We start from the raw sequence: 26,644 nt of genomic DNA, 5'->3' as shown, positions 1-26,644 counted from the left end.
TATTTATTTAATATATTTATTTATTTCAATTCTAACTGTAATTTATACATACATGTGTGCGTGTATATATATTATTTTATGTTTTATACATTTTTTTATGTATGTATATATACATATATATATTATTCTTTAATGTTCACAATTTGATGCTACCCAATTGCCCCAAATATCTATCCATCTATGTCTTTATCTATATCTATATCAATATATAGATATAGATATATTTTGTTTATCTATATATCTATTTATTTACAATTCTTTTCAGTAATTTATACATATATTTGTGTGTGTATGTAAGTGTATGATCATTATTTTTATTATTTTATTCATTTCCTTATTCTTTATTTATTTATTTATCGCTCATTTGTATTTTTATGATTTATTTATTTCATATATTTATTTATTTCAATTCTAACTGTAATTTATACATACATGTGTGCGTGTATATATATTATTTTATGTTTTATACATTTTTTATGTATGTATATATACATATATATATTATTCTTTCATGTTCACAATTTGATGCTCCCCCAATTGCCCCAAATATATATATATATTTGAAATGTATATATTTATTTATTTACAATTCTTTTCAGTAATTTATACATATATGTGTGTGTGTGAGTGTATAATTATTATTTTTATTATTCCATTAATTTCCTTTTTCTTTATTTATTTACTTGCAATTCTGTACAGTAATATATATATATATATATATATATATGTATATATATTCATATAATTTATTTTCATTTTTTATGTCTTTTCATTTTATTCTTTGACGTTCACAATTTGGTTCTGCTACCCCATGTGACCCCTAATTGCTCCTCGGGGACAAACTAAGTTTTTTGTGACGCTGTTTCCGATTCCCTCGGCAGGTCCAATCATTTCGCCTTCCTTTGACACAGTTGTTGCTCGCGGTTTAATGATTCTGCAGGAATGGAATGCAGTCACCCTGGCAGACACCCGGTCCCAGGCCTGCTTCACCAGGGCTTGGTCCACCGACAGCTTCCCGTCCCGCTGGACCGGCTGCAGCAGGGGATCCGTTTGCTTTTTCTTCATCTCAAATTGCACCCGGAAGCTCTTGAACGCCTGCAAGGGTGCAACAGAGTTGATGAATTTGTTTGTCGAGGCGGGACGGGAGGCTACGGTAAATATGTTAGCGGCCTCTTCGGGCTCGGCGTACCTGATATTTGTCGGTGAGATTTCCCTCGGCTCCCTGAGCTCTCAGCACGTCTCTCTCCAGCTGCTCCAAAAACACCTTCAGCTCTCTGAGCAGCTTCCTCTCCTCCCGCTGTCACAATTAGCAAACACTCAAATGAAACTGACAAAAGTAAATTATTTTTTTTTTCTCCTGGTCTGTGTGACAATATGTTGGGAACAAAATAAACATTCCAGAAATTAAGATCGGCAAGGGGGGAAAGACACTGTTAAAACCTGTCGGCGGCGATATCTCCCTCCTAAGTCTGATTAATTTATAGTGAACATACCTCAAGCATTTGCTCTATATCTTGGGGAGCAAACTATCCGGGAAAGCAGCAAAGCACACAGAGAGATGCAAACACATTGAAAGGCATTAGAGGAGAAAGGAACAGTGAGCAAAATCTAAAAGGAAACGGGGATCGACAGGGAAACGCTCAGAGAAAATGCAAACATGCAGCGCCGTGAACCGAACCCTCACCTGCAGCGCCGGCGGTGTAAAAGTTGTAACTGAGCCGAGAAGCAGCTTAATGTGCGCAAAAAAAAAATAAAATAAATAAATTATAGACGGAGAAGTTTAATGAGTGAAGATGGAAAATGAGTCCATCTTGCTGTGTTCATGCAATGATTTCTTTTTCTATCAATTAGAGCTTTATGTGAAATGGCAAACAAATAGAAAGTGATGGGTCACCACACATGCGACCATAAAGCATGTTTAACATGTTTAAGTTACCATAGTTTTACTAGTTTTAGGCCCATAGTTTACAAAAATGAGCAGTGACGTGCAGTCAGGGGAGGCAGGAGTGGCCGTGCCTCACCTGCCAATCTTGGAAAGAAAGAAAATGAATTCAAGACAATTATATAAAAGAAATAAATATTTTTATTTGTCAGTGATTTGCATGATAAAGGTATTTTAGATTTACCAGTTGTTATCGTTATTGTCACTCTGTTTTTTGTTCTTATTCCTGTTGTCTATTCTCACCCTTGCTGTTATTTGTTCATTTGTTTTCTATTTTTATCCTTGTTCATTTTGATGTCTATTTATTTGTTTATTGTCTCTTTTATCAATATTTATACTCATATTTATTGATATTGTCATTGTTGCACTTCTGTAACAAAATAATTTCCCCTATGGAGATCAATAAAGTATTATCAAACCAAAATAGAACATTGTAAAACAAAAAAACGATAAACTGTTAGCTGTCGGACGGCAGTTAAGTCGACACATCGCAAGGGAAAGCCCATGGTGGATAAAACACACACAGAAAACAAGGGATGGCGAAATTATTGTTCCCCTATTGGGATCAATCAAAGTATTATCTTATCTTGGATATTTTTTTTATTCTAAATAGCTGGAGCTTCACATTTACTGTTCAAATTCTGAGAAGAAATGTACAATGAGGCCAAGGACTGTTGAGCCTCAACATAGATTGTGCAATGACGGCTGACTGCTGGCATGCGCTACGCTAAGATTGATTGCTCTCTCTATTAAAATGTTTAAACCCTTTTGCTATATAAACTACATTTACAGTGTACAGTGTTTTTTTGTCAACAACTGCATGTGTGTTACTAGTTTCTTGTGCCGAGCTGTGAAGAGAAACTAAGTGAGGCATGCAGTTCCCCTGCCTCATGGTAGGGGGCGCTTGTGATTCCAAAGATTGTTTTTGCAACTCCTTGGCTTATTTGTCAAATAAGCTTCTCTTTGGGGTTCATATGTTTGTTAATCCGATTGTGATGAAGTCAGTGCCTCACCAGCCATGAACCTCACCGCACGTCACTGTCAGGTGTACATTTTGGCCAATAAAAACTCAGCAGTTCATTATTTTTTATGAGAAATATCAGATCTGTCCAGCATCTCCACCCAGGGGGACAAATGTTAACCATATGGTTTTGATGGTGGTATTGTGCAGATTATAAAAATCCAAGCGACTCAGGTAAGTCAGGATGTTGATATCAAAAACCATAATAACATTTTCTTTTAATACATTCTTTGGTAGTGTCTAAGCTCAAAAAACATCAACCTGATTTCACGATCCGATGTGTACGACATACAGACTGGCGCCTTTGAGACAACAGAACAAAATTTAAAGTTTGTGTATTTGCTTGGCACCATGGCAGGAGGCAGCAGGCAGCGGCAGCTCCCAACATAATTTAGAACTTTGTATTTTATTAGTTTGTGTCTTCCTTTTTCTGTATTTTGTAAAGTATTTTAACATTTTAATATAGAGTTTTTTAATTAATTTTATTAATTTATTTGTTTTATTTTTTTATTTTTATTTTTTTTTACTTTTATTTTTAGCCAGCTTGTCACTGTCTTGGCCTTGTATGTCTTGCTGATGCTGCTAAACAATTTCCCAAGCATGGGATCACTAGAGTTCATCTCATCTCATCAAAGTGTTGTTCACAAACGCCAGGGCACTAATACTTAAGAGTGACAGCAAAGAAAATTATTCATTGAAATTGTCACCAAAAACCTAAATACCTAAAACCCAAAAAAACCTAACATTTGATTTTCCAAGTTAAACTTAATGTTGATTAACGGATCCGATACAACCAGTGTTAGCAGTCAATAGAGGCAGGGGGAGGCCGGGCCTCACCTGTCATCACAGAAAGAAAAAAATGAAAAATGAAAAAATAAATTAAATGGTTATATTTATTCAGTAATTTGTACTGTAAAGTTATTTTCAACGTAGCTATGCCATTTTCAGTTTTTTGTTTTTTTTTTCAAAATCGCTAAAAAAAATCACATTTACCGTTCAAATATGAAGAAGAGCTGTGCGGTGACGCTGCAACCAGCTGAGCCCACTATGGATTGCGCAATGATTCTGCTAACTGTGCTTGCATGCTATGCACTGAGACCGTATTGCTGTCTCTGTGGATGTCACTATTCAAAAACACTTTTAATATATGAACTAAATTTCCCTAGTTTTGTTGATGTGTCTAATGTTTTTCGTCCACAGCCGTAACGTGTTTCTCGTAATCATAAAACAACTGCGAAGAGACACTAAGTGAGGCACGCAGTGACGGTGCCTCATGGTAGGGGGCGCCGCTGATCCCAGCGATTCTTACTACTCGGCTACAGAATAATAGAATTAGCGATAGCAAGCTACAGTAAATAGTTAGCAAGTCAAGTGCAGCTATTTTTTTGCCGATCTCATTTGGCTCACAACCGGTGGGAGATGAATGTAAATCTCCTGAGCAGCTTCTCAACTTTTTGGCCCAGAGGGATCTCATTCAAACTGTTCCTGAGGGGACAAAGTTCCAGCTACGACAACATCGTCGGAGCGCTCGTTCTCGGCACCGAAAAGACTCAAAACATACAGTCGGAGCAGGACGATCAAGGACGACTGTCTTCACTGGCAGTGATTTCTATTGAGACAGAGTGACTTTTAAAACTGAGAAAGACAAGGAAGACTTCTACTAGCTGCGCATGGACTTCATTTATAAGTAAAGGTAAGAGATACTAACGTTTTTTTTACATGTGCTTTTTTTTCTATGCTACAGTTTGTATATGTAAAGAATGCTGAAATGATATTTCAAACAAAACACGCCAACTGCTGCCAATAAAATGGTGAATAAGCTACTCTGTAGGGTTCATATGTTTGTAAATCTGACCGTGAAACCTCACCGCACGTCACTGGATACGACGTACCTCATGCTGTAGCCCATCGCTTTCAGAGTGGTGAGGATTTGGGTAGTGCTTGAGGAACTGAGCCACGTACGTCATGATGGATTTCTCATCGGGCTTGTCCACGTCCACATCTGCAGAATGACGCAGCAAGAAAACGGCCTGATCACGACAAGGTCTCCCGAAAGAAAAAAAGAAAAATCCTGCCGATGTGAAAATGACTGAATACTGAAAATGGAGGAGATGTCATGTTTGGGAATAAGATAACTTTTTTTTTTTTTTTTTTTGGAGTGAAATCAGGAGCACCCGTCTCTCCGGGGCTGACAGCTAATTATACACACCTAATTTCATCATCTCATCCATGACCTGATCGTCCAAGAAGTCAGTCATTGCCTTTTGAAAAAGATACTGTATTCCAGCCTCACATCGAAGCCTTATACTCTCAAAGGGGTTTCGGAAACAACGCAAAACAACCAGACAGTCCAGAGCGGTCGACTGTGAATTGTTGAACAAACCGTCGCGAGTAACTTTTAGAAAAAATCCAAAGCATTTATTTTGGAATACAAATTTGCTAATGTCAACCTTCAAAAAAAAAAAAAAAAAAAAAAGCTCCGATACTGTGCGTTGGATTCATGTTACCTCCTGGATCCAGCAAGCGAGGAATGCCCAGCTCATTTTCGGCGAGTGAAAAAGCGTCCTCCAAGTTCTCTCTGTTGCCCCTTTTGTGCACTAAACTCATATCCACCAGGTCTGGCCTGATGGCGTGCACCACCGACTGAAATGCGACACCGTCACGCCAACTTGGACCAAAGTCCTTCACTTCGATTCCGTGCTGCCTGGAAAATAGAAAGGGGGGGCGTTATGACGCGACAAAGCTTTAGCAGATACACCGCCCTTCTTTACGACAAACACAACATACCGAGCTCATTAGAATTGATTTAGCAGAAAAAAATAGGTCGATACACAACGTACTTCGCGGCAGTGTGCTGCACCCAGCGGAGCAGCGCCCTCTTGGCGTTGCCCTGGAACTTAACCACCTTTCTCTTCATGGGAGGGCTTCCGGTTTCAGAACTGGCCACACTTTCCACAGAGGAATTGCTGTTGGACAGAGCCTGGAGGGCTGGCAGGTTGCTGGTTAACTCCTCAATCTGAGCCAAACGTAAAAACGAACGATAAAAATAAAATATGATTGATAAAAAAAACCATCGGAGCATTTCGTTAGACTGTCCAAGAGAAGCTAAAAAGGGGTAGAATAGATGAGGGAACCGGGCAAAAATCATAGAATGCAGGTGTTACAGACGTGAAAGTGGTGAGCTACTTCCTGTCACAAGTCATGGAAATATAACTTCTCAATGAACCTGTCAGTTCCACTTAAAGACTTTCCAATTCTGTTGTTCTATCGCTACAGTGCTACTTTAAGATTGTCTGATTGAGACTTAACTAAAGATGCATTTTGCTCAGGGAGGTTCTGAGGTGCGGGGTTTGCTGAAGATGCAGCGCTTCCTATTGCACTGAGAATACCTGGAAGTACAGGATGATGGTCCATATCAACCCGAGGACAATTGATGGTCGTCCGTCTGCGATGTCGGTGGCGTGAATGTTAACCAGTTTGATCTGAAAACACAAGCCAAGCGTTAATTATTTCGGAAACTAGACCTCGTCCGAAAGGACAAGAGATGCTCATGGAGGAAGATCCTCAGGCTTCACTTTGTACTCCTGGAGTAGAGCAGGCTTTTATTTTGCTCACAGCCGTCAAAGTTGTGTCTTCGGTGCAGGCAAGTACTGCGATAATGGAGTGTCTAAGCGATGTCTGAACAGCCACAGAGAGAAGTGACCCGGGGAGAGAGAGAACAAAAGTTCCTGATGTGAACAACTGTGCTCAACTCTCAAAAACAGATCTGCCACCTCACTGCAAACCGTACTCCATAATATCAAATTTATTGGGGAGTAGCTGATAACCACAACTAACAGCCAGACACATTAAGAAACCAGTATTCTCATTGAAATGCATGTCAGTGACATGCGGTGAGCTTCATTGCTGGCGAGAAATTGAATTCATCACGATCAGATTTTCAAACATTATTCTGCAGCCGAGGAGTCGCAAGTAGAATCCATGGAATCACAAGCGCCCCCTACCATGAGGCAGGAGAACTGCGTGCCTCACTTAGTGATACTTTGTAGCCGTTTTATGATCGCTCAGCACAAGAAACTAGGAACAAACAGTTGTTGACAATAAACACTGTACATTGGAAATGTAGTTCATATAGCAAAAGTATTTACAAATTTTAATGGAGACAGCAATACAGTCTTAGTGCAGAGCATGGAAGCAATCGATGTTGAGGCTCAAAAGTTCTAGGCCTCACTGCACGTCTCTTCTCAGTATTTGAACAGTAAATATGAAATCAAGCAATTTTAAATAAAAATCTGAAACTGGCGAAGGTAATTTAGAAATACCTTTATCGCCATTTTTTTTTTTTTTTCATTTGACATTTTTTTCTTTCAATGACTGGCAAGTGAGGCACAGCCTCTCCTGCCTCCCCTGATTACACATCACTGGTTCTATATGTGGCCTCAGGACAGGCACAGACTTTATCACCATCAGATTTCCAAACATTACTCTGCTGCCGGGGAGTCACAAGTAGAATCCATGGAATCACGAGCGCCCCCTACCATGAGGCAGGAGAACCGCGTGCCTCACTTCGTGAAACTTTGCAGCCGTTTTATGATCGTTCAGCCCAAGAAAGTAGGAACACACATACAGTTGTTGACAAAAAAAAACTACATTGGAAATGTAGTTCATATAGCGACATGCAGAGAGACAGCAATACGGTCTTAGTGCAGAGCATGCCAGCAGTCGGCCGTCATTGCGCAATCTACGTCCGCGGCCTCACCGCACATCTCTTCACAGTATTTAAACAGTAAATGGGAAAATCCAGCCATCTTTAATCAAACATAATCTAAAACTGGTGAAGTTAAATGCAAATCACTGATAAATATAACCATTTCATTATTTTTTTAATTTTACATTTTTCTCTCTCCAAGATTGGCAAGTGAGGCCCGGCCTCTCCTGCCTCCCCTGGTTACATGTCGCTGGTTCTACATCTATATGTGGCCTCAGGACAGGCATAGACTTCATCACAATCAGATTTACAAACACTATTCTGCAGCTGAGGAGTCACAAGAGGAATCCATGGAATCACGAGCGCCCCCTACTGTGAGGCAGGAGAACCGCGTGCCTCACTCAGTGAAACTTTGGAGACGTTTTATGATCGTTCAGCACAAGAAACTAGGAACACACATACAGTTGTTGACAAAAAAATAAAACTACATTGGAAATGTAGTTCATTTAGCGACATGCAGAGAGACAGCAATACGGTCTTAGTGCAGAGCATGCCAGCAGTCGGCCATCGTTGAGCAATCTACGTCCACGGCCTCACGGCACTTTACAGTATTGAAACAGTAAATGGGAAAATCCAGCCATTTTTAATCAAACATAATCTAAAACTGGTGAAGTTAAATCTAAATCACTGATAAATATAACCATTTCATTATTTTTTTAATTTTCCATTTTTCTCTTTCCAAGATTGGCAAGTGAGGCACGGCCTCTCCTGCCTCCCCTGACTTGCACGTCACTGATGCACGTCATTAGCAGAGCGGGAATGACAGCGTGGATAGAAACAGAGCAGCCGTATCCAAGCATTCGGTAGTGCATCAAATGAAAGGAATGCATACAGTTTGCGATCACACAGGGCGTTTAGCGGAGACTGACCGGAGATCCTCGATATACAGACTGAAGGCGCAACGTGACGGGAGAGAAATCACAACAATGTAAGTCTCAATCCTCAGGGAATCCGCAGAAAAGTGGGACACGGACTTCATGCAGCCGCAGGATTTTACAGACGAGTTATGTAACCGAGCAGTCATATTTCGGGCCGCCGCTCATCTGAAGGCTGAGCGCGTTGTAGGTTACAAACGACGTTTTAGTCATCGTGCGCTTTTAACCCAATGCAAAATTTCTTTTTTTTCTTCCTGGCCTGTTTTCTTGCGGTGGTAAAGAATCGTAAACGGGTGATTTACCTTCCGACCTTCGAGGAATTTAAGCGCGGTGCCGATGTTGGAGACCCAGTGGATCCTTTTCAGCTGACGGCCTTGTTCTGATGGCTGCAGGTGGACAGAAAGTAAAAAAGCGGGAAAAATAAAACAAAAAACACATTTATTTTTTGATTTGGCTGCCTTAACATACACATACAATACATATTAGGCTGGCTGGCAAAGACAGAAAATAATTGCACCGTACATTCTTTATCATTATCTTATCAAAATCAGCTTGAAATGACTTTTCTTCACAGGCTTTTCACAAGCGTTAAAATGAAATCATTACTTTTTGGATTGAAAAAAAAAAAAAAAATCAATTGATATATAAAAAAAATTGAATATCAAATTGAATATAAAAAAAATGAGTTTCAATTGCGTACTTCCTGAAGGAGGGGGGAAATTACACTTTTATAACCAATGATGTGACTTACAAAGCTATTTAAGTCATAAAATCATATAAAATCATTTAAGTTATTGATATAACAGTCATTCAGTCCTCAATACAAATATACTTTATTCATCAGTCTTGCTATACATTTTTGATGTCTCATTTCTCATTTTTGCTCATATACTGACTTTTACCTGTTTCTTGTTTAAAATAATAAAAATAATAGAAATAATAAAAATTTTGCTTTACAAATTTTCTTTTCTTCAGATCTCCTGTAGCATCACCATCTCCATGTTGCTGTGGGTCAATTTTTTTTTTCTATTTTGTTTTCGCTTTTCTTTGTTTTTGTTTTTTTTTAAAGGCTCCACACATCAGCATTATTTTATTTTTTTTTTTGCATTACTTTAAAAAGTGATTTCTAAAATGACAGAAAGATCATGATTCTATCCTCTAAAACCCTTTGTATTGATTTTTAGCAAATGTAAACAAGCAGAACTGCAACCCCAAAGGAAAAAAATAAAAGCTTCACATGTTCTGCCTCAATAACAGCCTCATAGTCAACACGGCAGTTTGACTCGAGACAGGTCTGACCACTAAATCCCTCAGCCAGTGTGTGTGTGTGTGTTGTGTGTGTGTGTGTGTGTGTGTGTGTGTGTGTCAGTATGCATGTCAAGCAGGCGCTGGCGAGCCAACAGACTCTTAGATCTAAATCATGACCTTGCCAGAGCATTGATTCATCAGTGAATGTCAGCAGCGACAACAACAACAGCATCCCAAATCTGTAGCTTCTCTATAAAGGCTGATTTGATGTCTTGTAAAAAACACAATCCGAGAAAAAAATATATAAAATCTTCATTACAGCCCTGGAAGAAAAATAAAAAAGCTTTTTCAGATTCTGGTAAAGAGTCCCGCTACTTAGCAATGATGAATCCAACAATTCAAGCACAATGGTAGTGAAATTAAAATGACAGTCTTTTTATTTTAAGACTAATCACTTTGTGTAACTGTAAATATTACAAGGAACTAAAAACGTCATCCCTCTTGTTTTACATCCGAGGTGAGGACGAGGCTGTGTTTCGTAAATAAGTGTGTCGGGGCGTTACGTAACGTTGCGAGGTGGGAGGCAGCATCCCAGCAAAAACCAATTAGATTTTGGAGCTGGTTGGAATCGGAGGGCGGATCATCTCTTGTTAATGAACCAAAACTTATCGAGTGTTCTGAAAGCGGAAAGTTAAATTTTCAGTCTTTTTCAGTCTTTCAGACCTGACTTCTCCTACAAAGATCCAACGGGAAGTATGAAACTTCTGGAGGGACGTGGATTTAATGTCAAGTGATACCAAGATGTTTCAGGGTTTGTCACTTTTTAAATTTAGAATAGAAATTAACTTTAATGGTTGATTTAAAGGTTGATTTGCTGATTTGGGAAAAGCCCAAAGGAGAAGAAGAAGAAGAAATTAGAATAGGACAAGGGTGGGCGAACTCTTTGGCTCAGGGGCCGCATTGACTTTTAAAATTTGACGGACGTGCCGGGTCAGCACAAGATAAGATACATGTAAAAAAACAAAACACATTTGTTAGGAGTACATGTTCAAAACAGTTTTTTCCCTTGTAGCTTCACATCCAGCTCATTCCTGTGTCAGTATGTCCACAGGAAAGGCTAAATCACAAAGCTAATCTGTGTCATTCAGCTCAGGAAAATTCTCAAGTAGCTCCAAAAAATGTTCCCTAGACAAGACTGAGCTGCTCTTTCTCCCTGGGAAATGTTGTCCGCATAGAAATCTGGCCATCACCATCGACAACACCGTGGTAAGGCCAACCACAACTGCGAGAAACCTGAGTGTGGTCCTAGCCGACCAACTAGCAAACGTCGCAGCGGTCGCACGGTCCTGCAGATTCCTCCTCTACAACATCAGGAAGATCTGCAGATACCTCACAGAGGATACAGCGCAGATACTCATCCAGGCTCTAGTCATCTCTTGTTTGGACTACTGCAACTCCCTCCTTGCCAGTGCCCCAGTGGTGACCATCAGGCCTCTGGAGCTTATCCAGAAAGCGGCAGCCCGCCTGATGTTCAACCGTCCCAAATTCTCCTACACAACTCCCCTTCTTATGTCCCTAAACCGGCTCCCGGTAGTCCCTGGTGGTCGCCTACTGGGCGGTGAATGGGACAGCACAGTCTTATCTCCAGGTTATCGTCAAGCCACATGTCCCAACCCGTCCCGAACCGGTCTTGGCTCTTCTCGGTCTCGGCTCCTCGGTGGTGGAACGAACTCCGGGTCACTGCCCATCTTTTGCCGGGTGCAGAAAACATACCTCTTCACCAAGCACTACCCTAGTAATACACTTAGCCCCCAGCCCCCCCGAAAAAAAAAACAAACAAACAAGAAATGAATGTATGTATGTATATGGTTTTGACGTGGCAATTTGGTTGAGTGGTCACTTCTGACTTCTGACCACTGGTACTTCGGATCTTCGGTACTGAATTGCACTTTTTGGAGGTCGCTTTGGATAAAGGCGTCTGCCAAATGACTGGAATGTAATGTAATGAAATAATCTCCTGTTTGAGCTCCCGCATTCATTGATCCAATCATTCAATCATTCACATCAGGTATGAATTCTGTACCAATTTTTGGTGGGCCGGATTAAAAAGACCATCGGGCCGGTTGTGGCCCGCGGGCCGTAGCTTGCCCATCTGTGGAATAGAATTTTATCAATCCTGAAGGAAATTCTCCAACATTACATACATTTATGTGAAGCATGATGTTGAATTTATTGCTGTCGGGTTTCCTTCTTGGAGAAAGAGGATGAGTAATGTAGTTTGATGGCCAAGAGTAAGAAAGACTTTCTGTGGCATTCTGAGATTCTCCTCAGTGGTCTCAGTCTACGGCTGGAAGTGCACTGGTAGGACTTCAGTCGGAGGCGTTGTCCCTGATACTGATTCTTCAGCATCCTCCTCTCAGGCACCTCTGCCGGCCAGTCCAATTCAACAACCAGGATGGAACCGGCCTTCCTGAGGAGCTTATTTAGTCTGTGAGCATCGTTTGCACACTACTGACCTTTCTTCTATACGGCATTTAGTACAGCCTAGTTTCTCGCCTTTTGGCTTTTCCCTTCAGGGGTCGCCACAGCGAATCAACCTTCTCCATCTAACCCTATTCTCTGTATCCTCCTCTCTCACACCAACTACCTTCATATCCTCTCTCAATGCGTCCATAAATCTTCTCCTTGGTCTTCCTTAAGACCTCCTGCCTGGCAGCTCCAAATCCAGCATCCGTCTACCAATATATTCACTCTCCCTCCTTTGTATAAGACACAACCATATCAGTCTGGCTTCTCTGACCTTCTCTCCAAAACATCTAACTTGAGCCTCTGATAGACTCATACCTGATCCTCTCCATTCTGGTCACTCTCCATTTCCCCACTCTCCGTTGCTCTGGACTGTTGACCCCAAGTACCTGAAATCCACCAACTTCTTGATCTCCACTCCCTATAGCCTCACCGTTCCACCAGAATTCCACTAATTCACACACATATAATCTGTCTTGCTGCGACTAACTTTCATTCCTCTCCTTTCCAGAGCATACCTCCACCTCTCTATAATCTCCTCAACCTGTTCTCTTCTCTCACTAAAGATCACAATGTCGTCAGCAAACATCACGGTTCATGGGGATTCCTGTCTAACCTCATCTGTCAGCCTATCCATCACCACTGCGAAGAAGGGGCTCAGAGCTGATCCCTGATGGAGTCCCACCTCCACCTTGAACTTCTCTGTTACCCCTACAGCACACCGTACCACTGTCTCACAGCGAGCATACATGTCTTGCACCAGTCTAACATACTTCTCTGCCATTCCAGAGTTCCTCACACAATATCAGAACTCCTCTCTTGGCAACCTGTCATATGCTTTTTCTAGGTCTACAAAAACACAATGCAGCTCCCTCTGGCCTTCTCTATACTTTATTATTAGCATTCTCAAAGCAAATACTGCATCTGTAGTACTCTTTCTAGGAATGAAGCCATACTGCTGTTCACAAATGCTAGTCCAGCCTAGTTTATTATCAATAACTTCTTGTAATTTTCACATCAGACCTCCAGTGACTCAACCCAAAGTTTGATGAATCCTTGTATTATTCAGTGTTAACCTGAGCTGCTAGCATCACTATGGCAACCGCTCAATGCAGTTAGGGTGATCAGCTGTTTATCTGATGTCAGCGGGGGTGCAGGACTCGACTGATATCTTTATGACATGAAACTCAAACACATGATTTCTTTCAAACCCCAAAGTTGATCATGAATCGTTAGCAGGCAGTGAAGACACGTGAACCGAGAAACAACGTGATCCGATGGTTTGAATGCACATTATCATGCACTGCAATGTTCCAGAATAAAAAAAAAAAACATTTTGAGAAAATTTGTTTCCTGAATATGCCACAATAAAATGACAAAGATAATTATTAGCAAGACATTCAAAACAAAAAAACAACAATTTTGGTTGTAGATGATTAAATGCTATTTTAGCAATTATGTTATGATACGTTGCATCCAGAAATCACCAAAAATTAATGAAAGTCCACCACAATCCCCCCAAAAAGCGACCGGACATCATCTGAAAATTTGCAGACGGTCCAAAATATTTCCAAAAGTCACCTTTAAAATACTCAAACTGAATTCTGTTCGTGCTTCAGAGGTCAGTGTGTTGTTGCCGGTATCTTTTCCCTGAGAACTTCAGGTTTTAATCATCTTTCAGACTGAATCATACCAAGTGAAACTTGCTGAAAGAGTGGATTTTCCATCATGTATGTCACCAAAGCATCCACAGGAGGTTTTCCAGCACTGCCAAAAATTAAAATTCAAGAGTAGCACTTACTAATCTTTGGCCAGACAGCACTTCCAAAAGAGCCAGGAGTTTCACCCCATCCTTGATGTCCTCAAAGAGGTCATTAATCTCTAGAGGTGGTTTATGCTGCAAGACACAAAAGAAAAAACGCAATTAGATAGTTCTCAAAGGGGACGTTTGTATTCTGAGCAGGGAAAGACGAGAAAGCAAAGGATGCTCGCGAGGAACAGACTTGTTCCCAACAACCACGCAGCTTCCCTGCAGCTGAAAAGATGGTGCCTCTTCCTGAGCGGTGGCTCGCCGCCCGGTCCCGAGGCAACGCTACTCCTTTAACCCCAGCTCCATTCTGTCTCCCGCTATCATATCAACACATTTACCGAGCCGTGTCAACCGCGGCGTTGCGACCCGGAGTGGTAAACAGACAGAAGGGTGTGAGGGAATCACGCAGATGTGAAGGTATTCGGGGGAATTAATCTGTAATTAAAAGGAATGCTAACCATGGGAATTCTTTATTTGGCACCGTATACAGGCCAGTTCACAAGATGCAAGATGCAGTTGGGTGGTTATGTGGGGCGAGTTAAGTTAAAGACATACAGCTAGGCGTAATTCCAGGACCTTAGAAAGTGCTTAACAGAATTATTATAGTTGTATTGTAATTCTGTACAATCCAAGCGTCACACATTACCTGATGCGCTTGACTTGTATGTCAATGTTATTCATCAACCAACGCTCGATTTGTATTATTTCCTGTCTATTTATTTATGGAGTTTTGTTATATTCATTATATGTTATATATATAAATATATATATATATATATATACATATATATAATGAAATATAAATTGTCTTAGCTGTTAGCAGTAACTACAAAGATTGAAGATTTCCTGCGGCTGAGGGAAGAGGAATTAAAAAGTCTGGTAGCCTCAGGTAGGAAATCTAGATGTATGTATATATACGAACATATATGATATATGTGAAAATGCAATGAAAAAAAGTCTAATTTTCTCTCATAGTGGAATAACAACATCATATAAATCATTGAATTCTTGAATATATATATTCATATATATTTATACATATATATATATGTATATATACATACATACATACAAACATACATACATATGTGTGTATATATATGTATATATATATGTGTGTGTGTGTGTGTGTGTGTGTATGTGTATATATATATATATATATATATATATATATATATACACATATGTGATATATGAAAATGCAATGAAACAAGTCTCATTTTCTCTCAGAGTGGAATAACAAAATCTTATCGATGTCTGGGAATGCGAAACCTCCTATCTGCAAATTTTTCGATTTTGGGTTTTTTTGCATTGAATGGTGAGAAATGGGACGGCTCCACATTTTCAGTCCATCTTCAAGATAATTCAGCCCTTTCTTTTGACATAAATGTCACATGCAAAACCACCAATGTGCATAATAAAGCAGAAAAAATTAGGAAAAAAACACTTGTCTGCGTTGTCAGTGGTAAAAATACATGCTATATATTTTTAAATTATAACATAGAATTATAGTCTGTGAACACTAGAATATTCTTGAATATCTTGAACAAAGTCCATACTATAATCAAATGAAACATTTTTTTCATTTCTTGAAAAAATGTTTTTTTCAGATAGGAGGTTTTGCATTCAACCCATCAATATAAATCATTGAATCCTTGAATATCTATAAATACATATACATATATAAAATATATTTGTATATATAAATTGCTCCAAAAAATGAGGGGAACACTTCAAAAACGCATCATATCTATATGTGGGAAACATAATCTTGGATATCTTTCCTGACAATGATTAGTTGATGTATTAGTAACAAACGGATGTATCATAATTCGATGGAAATGAAAATGATCACCCTAGAAAGGAATGAATAAAGGACGTCCCAAAAATGAAAGTGAAAATAATGATGCAGCAGAAAATGATGCAGCAGACTCCAGGCTCCATTGTTGCCTGAATGTCATCATAGCAACTCAAAATGATAGTCGGTAGTTCGCGTTGGCCATTCAAGCTTGTATGCAGGCCTGACGCTCCTAATGAAACGACAGATGGTGTGTGTGTGTGTGTGTGTGTGTGTATGTGTGTATGTGTGTGTGGGGGTCCTGCCTCCCACTGCACCATAAGGGGTGAACCCCGACTACCAACAATCATTTCGAGTTGTTACAATGACATTTAGGAGAAAATAGACCAGCCTGCTATTTTTTAACTTTCTTTTTTGGGGTGTCTTTTTATTTATCCCCTCTTGAGGGCGATCATTTTCATTTCCATCAAATTATGTGGCATCCGTTCGCTACTTATACATCACCTACTTATTTTCAGGGAATATATCCATGATTATTTACCCCCCATTTATTTAGATCTGATTTGTTTGCAAAGTTTTGCAAAATTTTGAGCAATATCTATCTCTATGAATAAACAAATATACATATAAATATGTGTGTAGCTTTAATATTGTCTGAGTTATATTTTCTTCATTTGGGGGGATAATAGAAATGAAGATATATAAAAAGTATTAATGAATATTATTTCCCCCCCATTTATTTAGCTCTGATTTGTTTTCAGAGTATTTCTCAAATTTTGTAGCATTATATATCTATATAAATAAACATATACATATATATAGCTTTAATAATGTCTGATTTTTTTTTTCTAAGTATGGGGGAAATAATGTAAATGAAAATGCATAAAAAGTATTAAAAAATATTATTTTCCCTTCCCCCAATTTATTGAGACCTGATCTGTTTTCAAAGTTTTTCAAAAAGCTTTGAGCAATATATATCTATATAAATAAACAAATATATATATATAAATATGTGTGTAGCTTTAATATTGTGTGAGTAATTTTTTTCTTAATTTTGGGGGAATAATGGAAATTAATTTAATTAATTTGGGGAGAATGATGGAAATGAAGATACATAAAAAGTATTAAAGAATATCATTTTTCCTTCCCCCTATTTATTTAGATCTATTTTCTTTACAAAGTGTTTCTCAAATATTTGAGCAGTACATATATGTGTATATGTATATATATATATACACATATATATATAGCTTTAATATTGTCTGAGTTATTTTGTCTTATTTGGGGGGATAATGGAAATGGAGATTGTGAATAAAATCAACAGGCAGTCTAAAAAGCTGCAAGAAAATTCTATACAGTTACAAGAAAAAAAGGGCTTGAAAAATAGCCCAGACATATTCAAAAACAGATAATTACACAAATGATGGGCGTTGCTGTTCGAGTTATCGAGTGACGTTTTCACAAGCATTTAAATAAAAACAATGAAGTCCCATGTGCCACCCTGGAAAAAAATAACCCCAGCAAAAGAGTCACATGAGACCCAGTGAGTGGAAACATTGAAAATGAGTGGAAAAGCGCTCAGTCATACGTTGTCGCAGGAAACCAACACAAAGACAGGAAAAGATAGAGAACGGGAAAGTTCAAAACATAGATAGTGCACGACTTTCACCCCCTTTAAAAAAAAAAAAAACATCTATTCATCGTCGCTCAGCAGGAAAAAAACTGAGATAACATGAAAGGTTGCCATTTTTAAGTGCAGAAACGTGGATTAAAAAAAAAAAAAAAAAAGTGCCAATCTCGAGAGCAGACGCAATTTAAAAGTGACAGCGTGAGAGCTCCTTCATGATGTGGCATAATCCTAATAGTCCTATTAGTATGCAGAGAGAGCGGCCTGGCGCATGAATTATAAACACTGCTCCGCATTGAAGAGCGTGAAGAATGAAGAGATTTTTTGAGGGCGTAAAGGGGCGCGATAGACGAGACGTCCGAGCTGCAGCTCCGGGTTCGGCGTCTTCCTTCTCTGCTGCGTCATCTGCGGCTGCCGGCCGGGGTCGAGTCAAGGGCAAGTAGTTGTAAATACACCTGGATGTGTTCAGGTGGCCTGCAGCTTTAAGGCCGCGCGGGATTTTAAGACCTTTTTAGGATGAGTCGATGGCACCCCGACTGGAATTAAAGAGCGCCGTCACGGTAAATCAAACCGAAGAAAAAAAAAAAAAAAAGAGAATTGTACCGCAGAGCGTGGTGAGGCCAGCAGGGCTACATCTTAAAACGGTTGCGAGAAATAAAGGCTTAAAAACATCTTAGAGTCATCGTTGAATAATCATCCAAGTCCGGAAGCAAAACTTATCGGCATTACTTTAGAGCTGCTGAATTTGATGTATTGAATAAAGGTGGGAAAGCTGCGGTAACTTGTCTATTGCTGTTGCAAGTGTGGGATGCACTTCAGAATCAGAAAAAAATCAGCATCAAAGTTGTGATCAAGAATGAAATACAATAAATAAAGAAAAAAATTCATAAAAAAACAATATATATATATACATATATATATACATACACACACATATATATATATATTCATAAATATATATATTTTTCATTAATCATTATACCTGAAAATAAAAAAGAAATTATTTAGATATATCTATATAATTTCTTTTTATATATACTTTATATATATATAAAGTATATATAAAAAGACTTTATATATATATAAATCATTTTTATATATATTTATAAATATATAGGTATATATACATTGATATATATTTTTTTTTCATTATTCATTTTACATAAAAAGAATTTATATATATAAAAACAACAAAATGTAACACCAAATCAATCACACTTGTGTGAAATCAAACTGTCCGCCTAGGAAGCAACACTGATTCATTTTGACTTGTTTTAAGGACATTACATCAACATTGAAACAGCCTGTCGTGTGTTTTTCTCCTTTCATTTTAGGTCTGACTCCAAATCCAGACCTGCATGGGTTCATATATTTGATTTCCTTTTTTTTTTTCATGTGATTTTGTTATCAGCACATTCAGCTATGTAAAGAACTAAGTATTTCATAAGAATATTTCATTCATTCCCAAATAGGATGTGTTATTTTAGTGTTTCCTTTATTTTTTGAGTAGTATATATATATATATATAAATCACTGTACAAAACTGTGCAAATTGTAGGTACGCTCGCTCTGCATTCATATAATAAATATATCATGAGCGCGAGCAGGATGGCGCCGTTGTGGCGAGGAGGGATTTGCAGGGTTGCTGGGGCATTGAGGAGTTGGACATCTCTGGGGACGAAGGTTGCCCTTCACCTCTGGATTTTACCTTCTAGATGCAGGAGAGGCATTAAAAAAAATGGTAAAATTCAAACATTCATTCAAATTTTGAATGAATTTAATGCCTGTTTTATACACGTGTCGTGCCCTACTCTGTTTTTTTATTTTCATCCTTGTTGGTCTCAGCCCATTCGCATCCTGCTTATTTTTGTTTATTTTTGTCAGTGCAATTGTTGCTCTGTTTATGTTCCTTTCCTTGTTGTTGTTATTTTGGTTGTCTTTTTTCACAACTTTGCTGTTTTATTTTTTTATTCTGTTATCCATTCTTATGTTTGCTATTGTTGTTGTTTCTGCCGTCTATTTATTTGTGGATGTCATTTGCCCTTCTCATTGTCTCCCTAATTACATATATATAATATATTTACATGATATTTATTATATTTATTCATATTTATTGACACAATAACTGTTGCACTGCTGGGACAAAAAGTTTATCTTATCTTATCTTATCTTATCTTATCTTATCTTATCTTATCTTATCTTATATTATCTTAATGGCCTGACAAGAATTTCCTTCACTGGTTAATAAAAGTTTAACTGAGCTGAAATCTATAAAAGCCAGACCTCAGAGGTCATTCCTGAAATTTGGGGAGAAAAATCTTATCTTATCTTATCTTATCTTATCTTATCTTTTTAGGACCTTCGGGAACCCCAAGCCTGCCTTTTGAGTGATGCTGTAATGAAGTCGACTGAAAAACCCCATCAGAAGAGGGCCAAAGCATCTGGACCGTCCCGGTTTGGACCTCTGATGAAACCCTTTTTTGATCCTAAATAACCCTTAAATCAAACACACCTAAAAACTAGCTGATCGGTGGGGTTTTCAGTTCCCCCGGTGAATATCAAACAGGATGGACGGGGAAAACCAGACAGGTTTGCAGAAATGAAAGCGGGATCAGGAGATTCCTCTTGCTGCCAGGAACCATGTCATGTTCATTCGCAGAATTTTATAATTAAAAGAGTTTCTTTCAAAGTGCTCTTCCTGTTTTGACAGCGGAGTCCAGTTTCCAGATTCAATTCAACCTGTATTACTTCTTCTTCTCTTTTCGGCTTTTCCCTTCATGGGTCGCCACAGAGAATCAACCTATACTAATAACACGAGAAAACCCCCAAAAGCCAAATCCTATTTTAATTTTTTTTTTCTTTATTTCGGTCAGATTTATAATAATCCACCGCAGGCCTTGTTATTGCGGTGTCACGGCGTCTGCTGCACGACAGCATCCGAACATGTGCTATTTTTGTGTCATTTACATGCTAGAACCTAAGAAGCCGGCGTCTGCCTGCAGGGAACCGTCCTCACCCTCTTGCTCTCCATCTGCATACTGCATCACTTTCCCTGCCAGTTCTGTTGGCGCGTGCACGCCTATACACTCACACTCACACACACACACACACACATGCGGGTACACTCACGCAAACGGCTAAGACACAACGGATAAATACGACACCTTCAGCGTGAGTTGCTAATACCGCCATATGTCCACAAAAACAATCCAATAGTTATATAATATAAGCTCTAGAAGGGAAGCGATCAATAAATCCCTCATCAAACTAAGCTGATGAAATCACATTCCTATATATTGTATAAATAGTATCTATCAGACCTGGGAATTTCACGTCCACATCCGGCCCACCAAACTACTTTCTTTGTATTTTAATACATATTTTCAATCAATATTGAATTTGAAAACTCCTCATTTTTTTCTTTCTGTTTAATTTTGTATGGATGATTACATCCAAAATAACGTCTGTACATTTATATGATCATTAATGATAGATTGTAATAATTTATCTGTATATATGTTCAAAACTGTGCAATATTTCATTTCATACTCTTGCGCACTCCATATCTTTCATCTTTCACCTGGCACTTAAGACCTAAAGACACTTTTATAGCCTTGACTTGTTACTCAGACACTTTATAGTTTATTTGTATTTCTTATCCCCCCCCCTTTTTTTTTTACTGTTTATACAATTTTCTACTTTTATACTATTTACTATACTATTATAGTATACTACTACTATTATAGTTATACTATACTATTTATACTTTATACTATTTTCTACTATTATTTATTATTATTACTATTTATTATTATTATTATTATTTATTATAAATTATTATTTCTTGTAGCTCTGGCAAAAAAAATTCCTTTGGGATAAATACAGTTGTTTTTTTTTCTTATTCTCTTATTTTGAAGTTAAAATATGCCAAAAGAAATGTTAATACTTCAATCGCAATTTTCATTTTCTTCAATTTACATGATACCTAGTTGGCCTGCGCATAAAAATTAACTAAGAAATGTGTCTCGTCAGCCAAAAAAAATTGCCCACCCGTGGTTTTTTATCGATGCATGTGTGGTTACTTTTTTTTTTTTCCTGCTAAGTGACTGTATGTATGCAAATGTATGCAATATGTTTGATCTGTGCAATGTGTATTATGTTTATGCGGCTTAATTTCCATCGGGATCAATAAAGTATCTCCACACGACTCTATCCTGTTATCAATGTCCCCGCGTGATCGGGGTTTTACTTACACTGTTATATGGACATGCTATTTTTAGATATCATTTATATGCCGAGAAATTGTTTTGTAATAAATCCTGTACTAACAGGCTAATTTTATACCGGAATTTGAGCTGTATTTTGTTCTCCTTCATCTGAATGCAACAGATCGTATTGCTTCATTTCAGTTGTAGACATTTATGAGGTACGGACGATATGAGGACGGGACACTGATAAACACTCATCGAGGTATAAGGACGGATCGACAAAATTAACATTTACAAACGATCTCGCTTATTTTCTTTAAAACACAACTTTAGATGCTCCTCTCTGGATATCAAAACGTTCATATGGTGTCATCGTAAAATTCTGTCATTATTCACCATTAACTGCATGAATGTTCTTTTTTTTTTAATCCCATCCATCTTATTAGAAGCCATTATAACTGCGTGACAAAGCTTTTTATAATGACCACTAAAACAGGATTCTGTGAACCTGGAAAGTATCCTACCTTTGCGAGATGAGAGTTGATCCATTTCGTGAAGGTTCTCTTCTGGACGGCTTCTTGTTCATCTGAAAATAAAAAGTAAACAACAAAATTCAGACCAGGATGGATGAGGCGCCTCCGACCAAAACTGGTTGGTTTTTTGTTCTTATAGGTCTCGTGTCAAACTCGAGGCCCACGGGCCAAACCTGGCCCAAGAAAACGTCTTAAAAGGTCTGATTGTCTTCAAATAAACAAGTCAAACGCATGCATTGACCATAAACTACATTTCACACAATTCGTGCCGATCATGTGATTTTCAACAAGTGGAATTGAGAAATATGATCGATCCCTAAATGTCCAGGAGGAGAAAAGTTGATGCAGATCGAAGGATGTTTCAAGAAAGTAAAAAGGCGAATACGTTTGTGCTTTTTGTGTTATGAGGCACCGTCGTTCGTCAAAGAGTACAATCATTTTTGACACCAAACGCGGTGCTAAGTATGCTAAAGTTGACCTTCCAGAAAAACAATAAATTGTCCAAGAATTAAAAGCCAAACTAGGATGGGAGCAGAATGTGTCCACGAAAGCCGCGTCCAAAAACATTGCGGCAGTGAAAACTAGCTTTGTAACAGAGCAACTAGTAAAAATATATTTTGTTCAAACGAGCACGTCATTAAGCAAATTCATCATTAAGCAAATTTTATGTCAACTCAAATCGCCAGATATGAGTAGTATACCGTATAGCCTTACGGTAGGCTTGCATAAAAGTTAACCAAGCCAAATAAGTTACAAGTTAGCCTAGCCTAATGTTGACAATACAGTTGGTGTTATTGCTATTGATCTTTAATTACAGTAAACCCTTGTTTTTCGCGGGGGTTACGTTCCAAAAAGAACCCGTGATAGGCAAAATTCATGAAGTAGAAACCTTTATTTTTTTTTTACAATTATTATACAATTAAATACGCTATTATACATTGAAAAGAAAGAACAAACCATTTTACAGGGTCAATCATTTGTTTCACAAATAAAAGTACTGTACTTTGAAAACGTTTTTTTCAACAACTAACTTCTGTACTGTACTGTCAAATAATAATTCTGTCGTCCTTATGTCTTTTTCTTCCTTCTTTATGGAACGAACGGAAGATTCATCAATTCCGTAATGCCGACCTACAACCGCACAGCTTTTACCTTCCCTTAGCATGTCCAGAAGTTTAACTTTATCTGCGATAGATAGCATCTTCCGCTGCCTTTTGGGCCCTGCAAGGTGCTTTTGTTTTGTCAACATTATGGGTTTTAGAGGAACTCAAAATTTGCAAGAGAATTTGCACGTACGTCATGTAAATTTTGCAAGCTGTTTTACGTACGTGTACATATTAAACTGCAACGTTATCGACGCACAGGTAGAGAAGAAGCGGAGGGACTTTTTACCCAATCAGAATGCAGAACACAATGCACGATGCAAATCCTTGAAGTAGCGAAACCGTGAAAAGTAAACCGCGTTATAGCGAGGGATCACTGCATCCCATATCTTCAAATTCAAACTAGTGTACCTTTTCCTTTTCTTGTACCTGTGCTGTACTTATGCTCCCTCAAGAATGTTATCAACAGCTACCAAAACATAAAGATTTAGGGAGAGAAGATGCCGGCTGTTGCCTGAGCCCAACTTATCGTACACAGCTACGTTTGTGTACACTTACGCTCTCGACTGCGGCGCCACCGTACATCGACGTTGCAACTTCGAGATATTTTCGTTGAATGAATATTGGTCAAAGTCGTAACGCGTGTCGTAACTCTGAGTTGTCGTTAACCGAGTGAGTCGCTGAGTGAGGAGCAAATGTTGTCAAATAATCTCTTTTGTTTTTGCCATACAACCTCAGATTGCACAGTCATTCCTGAGAAATGCAACTTCAATGCCACCACAGATCAACACTTTTGTTGTAGTCCACTTTGTAGCTTTGTAGTCCAACCGACGGCCGGATGGACTACAAAGATTTATCATAGTTCTTTGGCCAATCTGTGTATATTGGAAGAGAGCTATCAGGCTGTCCATGGAAAGAACGAGAGGTGTTAAAGGTGACAGTTTTACATAAGAGAAACTTCAGTACTACAACAGATTCATGGGAAGGGAGGAAAAATAAACAAAACCTCAGTGGTCACGGAAATATATGGCTGCAAAAGTGAAGTGAAGTTCACACGGGATTCTGATACTCAACTAAATAAGAAATAAAATGAGATTAAAAAAGGACTTTCCCCTATGGGTATCAATAAAGTTTATCTTATCTTACAAAATAAATCAAAAGAAATTCCCAAAATATGATTAGAAAGTATCTTTAACAAATAAATTTCTATAATGATTACATCATTGATGAAGCTTAAAATTCCAAATTCATCTCATTTGCATTAAAAATCCGACCAGACCTTTACACCTTCCCCCACCTCTGCAGGGGAGTCTTTTGTCACAGTGGATATTGTTGCTTTTCTTGCACAGGCATTTAAAGTGCATGACCTATCGTACTCCAGCTGCAAACTGCAAAATACTCCAACAATTGAACAAACTCGAAAGGATTTCCTGCTGCCGAATTTTTTTTATAAAACCGAAAACAATTTGTGGTATTTTCTTTATTTCTATATGTCCATGCGCATATACTTTTCCACGAAACGCTGGTTACTTTGCTGTAAAAGTCGAGTCCTCTGTGTTTTCTTTAATATATCTTATTTATTTTATCCCACAATGCTTCTCGAAGGAAACCAGTAGCTAGCACCTGCCAACTCACATGCGCCCCCCTCAGGTGAGGCACAGTATTACCTGCCTCACCTCATTGATTTGCGGTTTATTTTCCGATTAGCGAGAATGATTGAATCACGCACTTACGCTATAGACATTACACTACTTATAGAAGGTGGTGGTGTATAAAATAACATAATAAATCTTGCTAAAAACATTCTATTGGCGACATACTGAGAAACAGAAACGATCACGCAGCCCGGTTTGTGAGGAGTTGAGTGTGCAGAGGTGACCTCGGCTGCTGCACCTCGGCTTACATTTTATCAGGAAATGCACGAATTCCGCTATTTGTTCTTGAGAGCATACAGAAAATACATTTAAAAATCAGACATGTGGCAAAATGTTAATATTCATCTCACGTTATCATATCTTTTTTTTTTTTTTTTTCATAATGACAGGTGAGGCAGAGCCTCCCCTGCCTCCCCTGACCGCTGTCACCCCTCCAGACAGCCGGTGGGATGTCAAGTTGCATTGCAGCACCCCTGCAGCAAGCACATGGACCACATCTGCGAAGGTTTGTGCCGCTCCATGATGACGCCCCAGACTCGTGCACTCACAGAAGGTTATTCCAGGAGATTATGGAACTGGTGTGGATGAAAATCCCGCCCAATCACCGCACATATCCCCTTCCTGTGCTCAGAAATAGCATGCATGATTGTTTAGGTCAGCCTCCCTCCCCCTTTCTCCAGCCATCAATACATGCAGCCACAACGCCGCCTCATGCATTATGCAGCACGGATAACAATAAAACACACTTCTTTGCATTAGTGACCGTGGAAATCCGAGAGGACTGTGCACGGCGTGTCACTGTTGCCCGTGGGCAGATGCTGCATCCTGCACGGAGTGGCCATTTTTTAAAAAAAAAACCTCCATCCGTGGAGATATAGACGGGCAGTCACATGCTAAAGGAAGGAAAACACTATACACTGAACACGTCACGTTCACCCACGGGCAAATGCTTCATCACGGGATGCCCACTGAAGCGTGGCACATTTGCAAAAGTTGTACGAGACACTGACACACGCAGAGCACGCATGATGTGACGCTCGTACTAGTTCACGGTGCGGGGATTCACCTTTCCCGTGAAATCCACGCAGATGAGCCCACGGAGGATGCTGCTGCCCTACTTACCTCGTAGATATTGGAAAAATCCAGTCACCAGATTTAAAGAGGTCTTCCTGACAGAAACATCCTTATAGTGAGCCATCCTTCAACCCTCTCTGCGGCTCCGTCCCTTTGCCTCTCATGAGTTCCACGGCACATATATGTGTGTGAAAAATCCACAGTGGAAACAAACAAAAATAAAGTACACCTGTTATTTCCCACACCGTTTCCCCCCTCGGCATTAAGCCACCGGTGGAAGCAGAAAAATAAGATGCTAGGGGGGCTCCGATGGAAATATCACCTCTTCCACCCGGAAAACCTCTACCGGAGAGGGTGATTTATAATCCCATCCTTCCTCTTTCCCGTGTTATTCCCATCCGGAGGAGCCATCCTTGCGTGGACGTGGACGGCCCCCGCTGCACCGCCTCGCTGCAC

At 38.9% G+C, this 26,644-nt stretch overlaps 1 protein-coding gene across 1 annotated transcript in view; it reads right to left on the bottom strand.

Moving 5' to 3' along the window:
* Positions 1–26,373, bottom strand: part of syne1b (spectrin repeat containing, nuclear envelope 1b) — a 170,857-nt gene extending 144,484 nt beyond the window's left edge. Inside the window, exons 1-11 of the mRNA XM_086157463.1 lie at positions 26,237–26,373; positions 22,348–22,409; positions 14,182–14,277; positions 8,909–8,992; positions 6,353–6,445; positions 5,804–5,979; positions 5,471–5,667; positions 4,856–4,965; positions 1,494–1,526; positions 1,190–1,297; positions 958–1,095 (exon numbers count right to left, since the gene is read on the bottom strand). Coding sequence (XP_086013589.1) covers positions 958–1,095; positions 1,190–1,297; positions 1,494–1,526; positions 4,856–4,965; positions 5,471–5,667; positions 5,804–5,979; positions 6,353–6,445; positions 8,909–8,992; positions 14,182–14,277; positions 22,348–22,409; positions 26,237–26,312 — 1,173 coding nt within the window. The 5' untranslated portion in view covers positions 26,313–26,373. The remainder of the gene's footprint in view (positions 1–957; positions 1,096–1,189; positions 1,298–1,493; positions 1,527–4,855; positions 4,966–5,470; positions 5,668–5,803; positions 5,980–6,352; positions 6,446–8,908; positions 8,993–14,181; positions 14,278–22,347; positions 22,410–26,236) is intronic.
* Positions 26,374–26,644: the final 271 nt, after the last annotated feature.

The sequence above is a fragment of the Fistularia commersonii genome, chromosome 1, assembly GCF_037954325.1.
Source record: "Fistularia commersonii isolate RoL2024-O1a breed Wild chromosome 1, RoL_Fcom_v1.0, whole genome shotgun sequence".
In the NCBI taxonomy this organism is placed as follows: Eukaryota; Metazoa; Chordata; class Actinopteri; order Syngnathiformes; family Fistulariidae; genus Fistularia; species Fistularia commersonii.
This window is presented reverse-complemented; position numbering and strand designations above follow the sequence as displayed.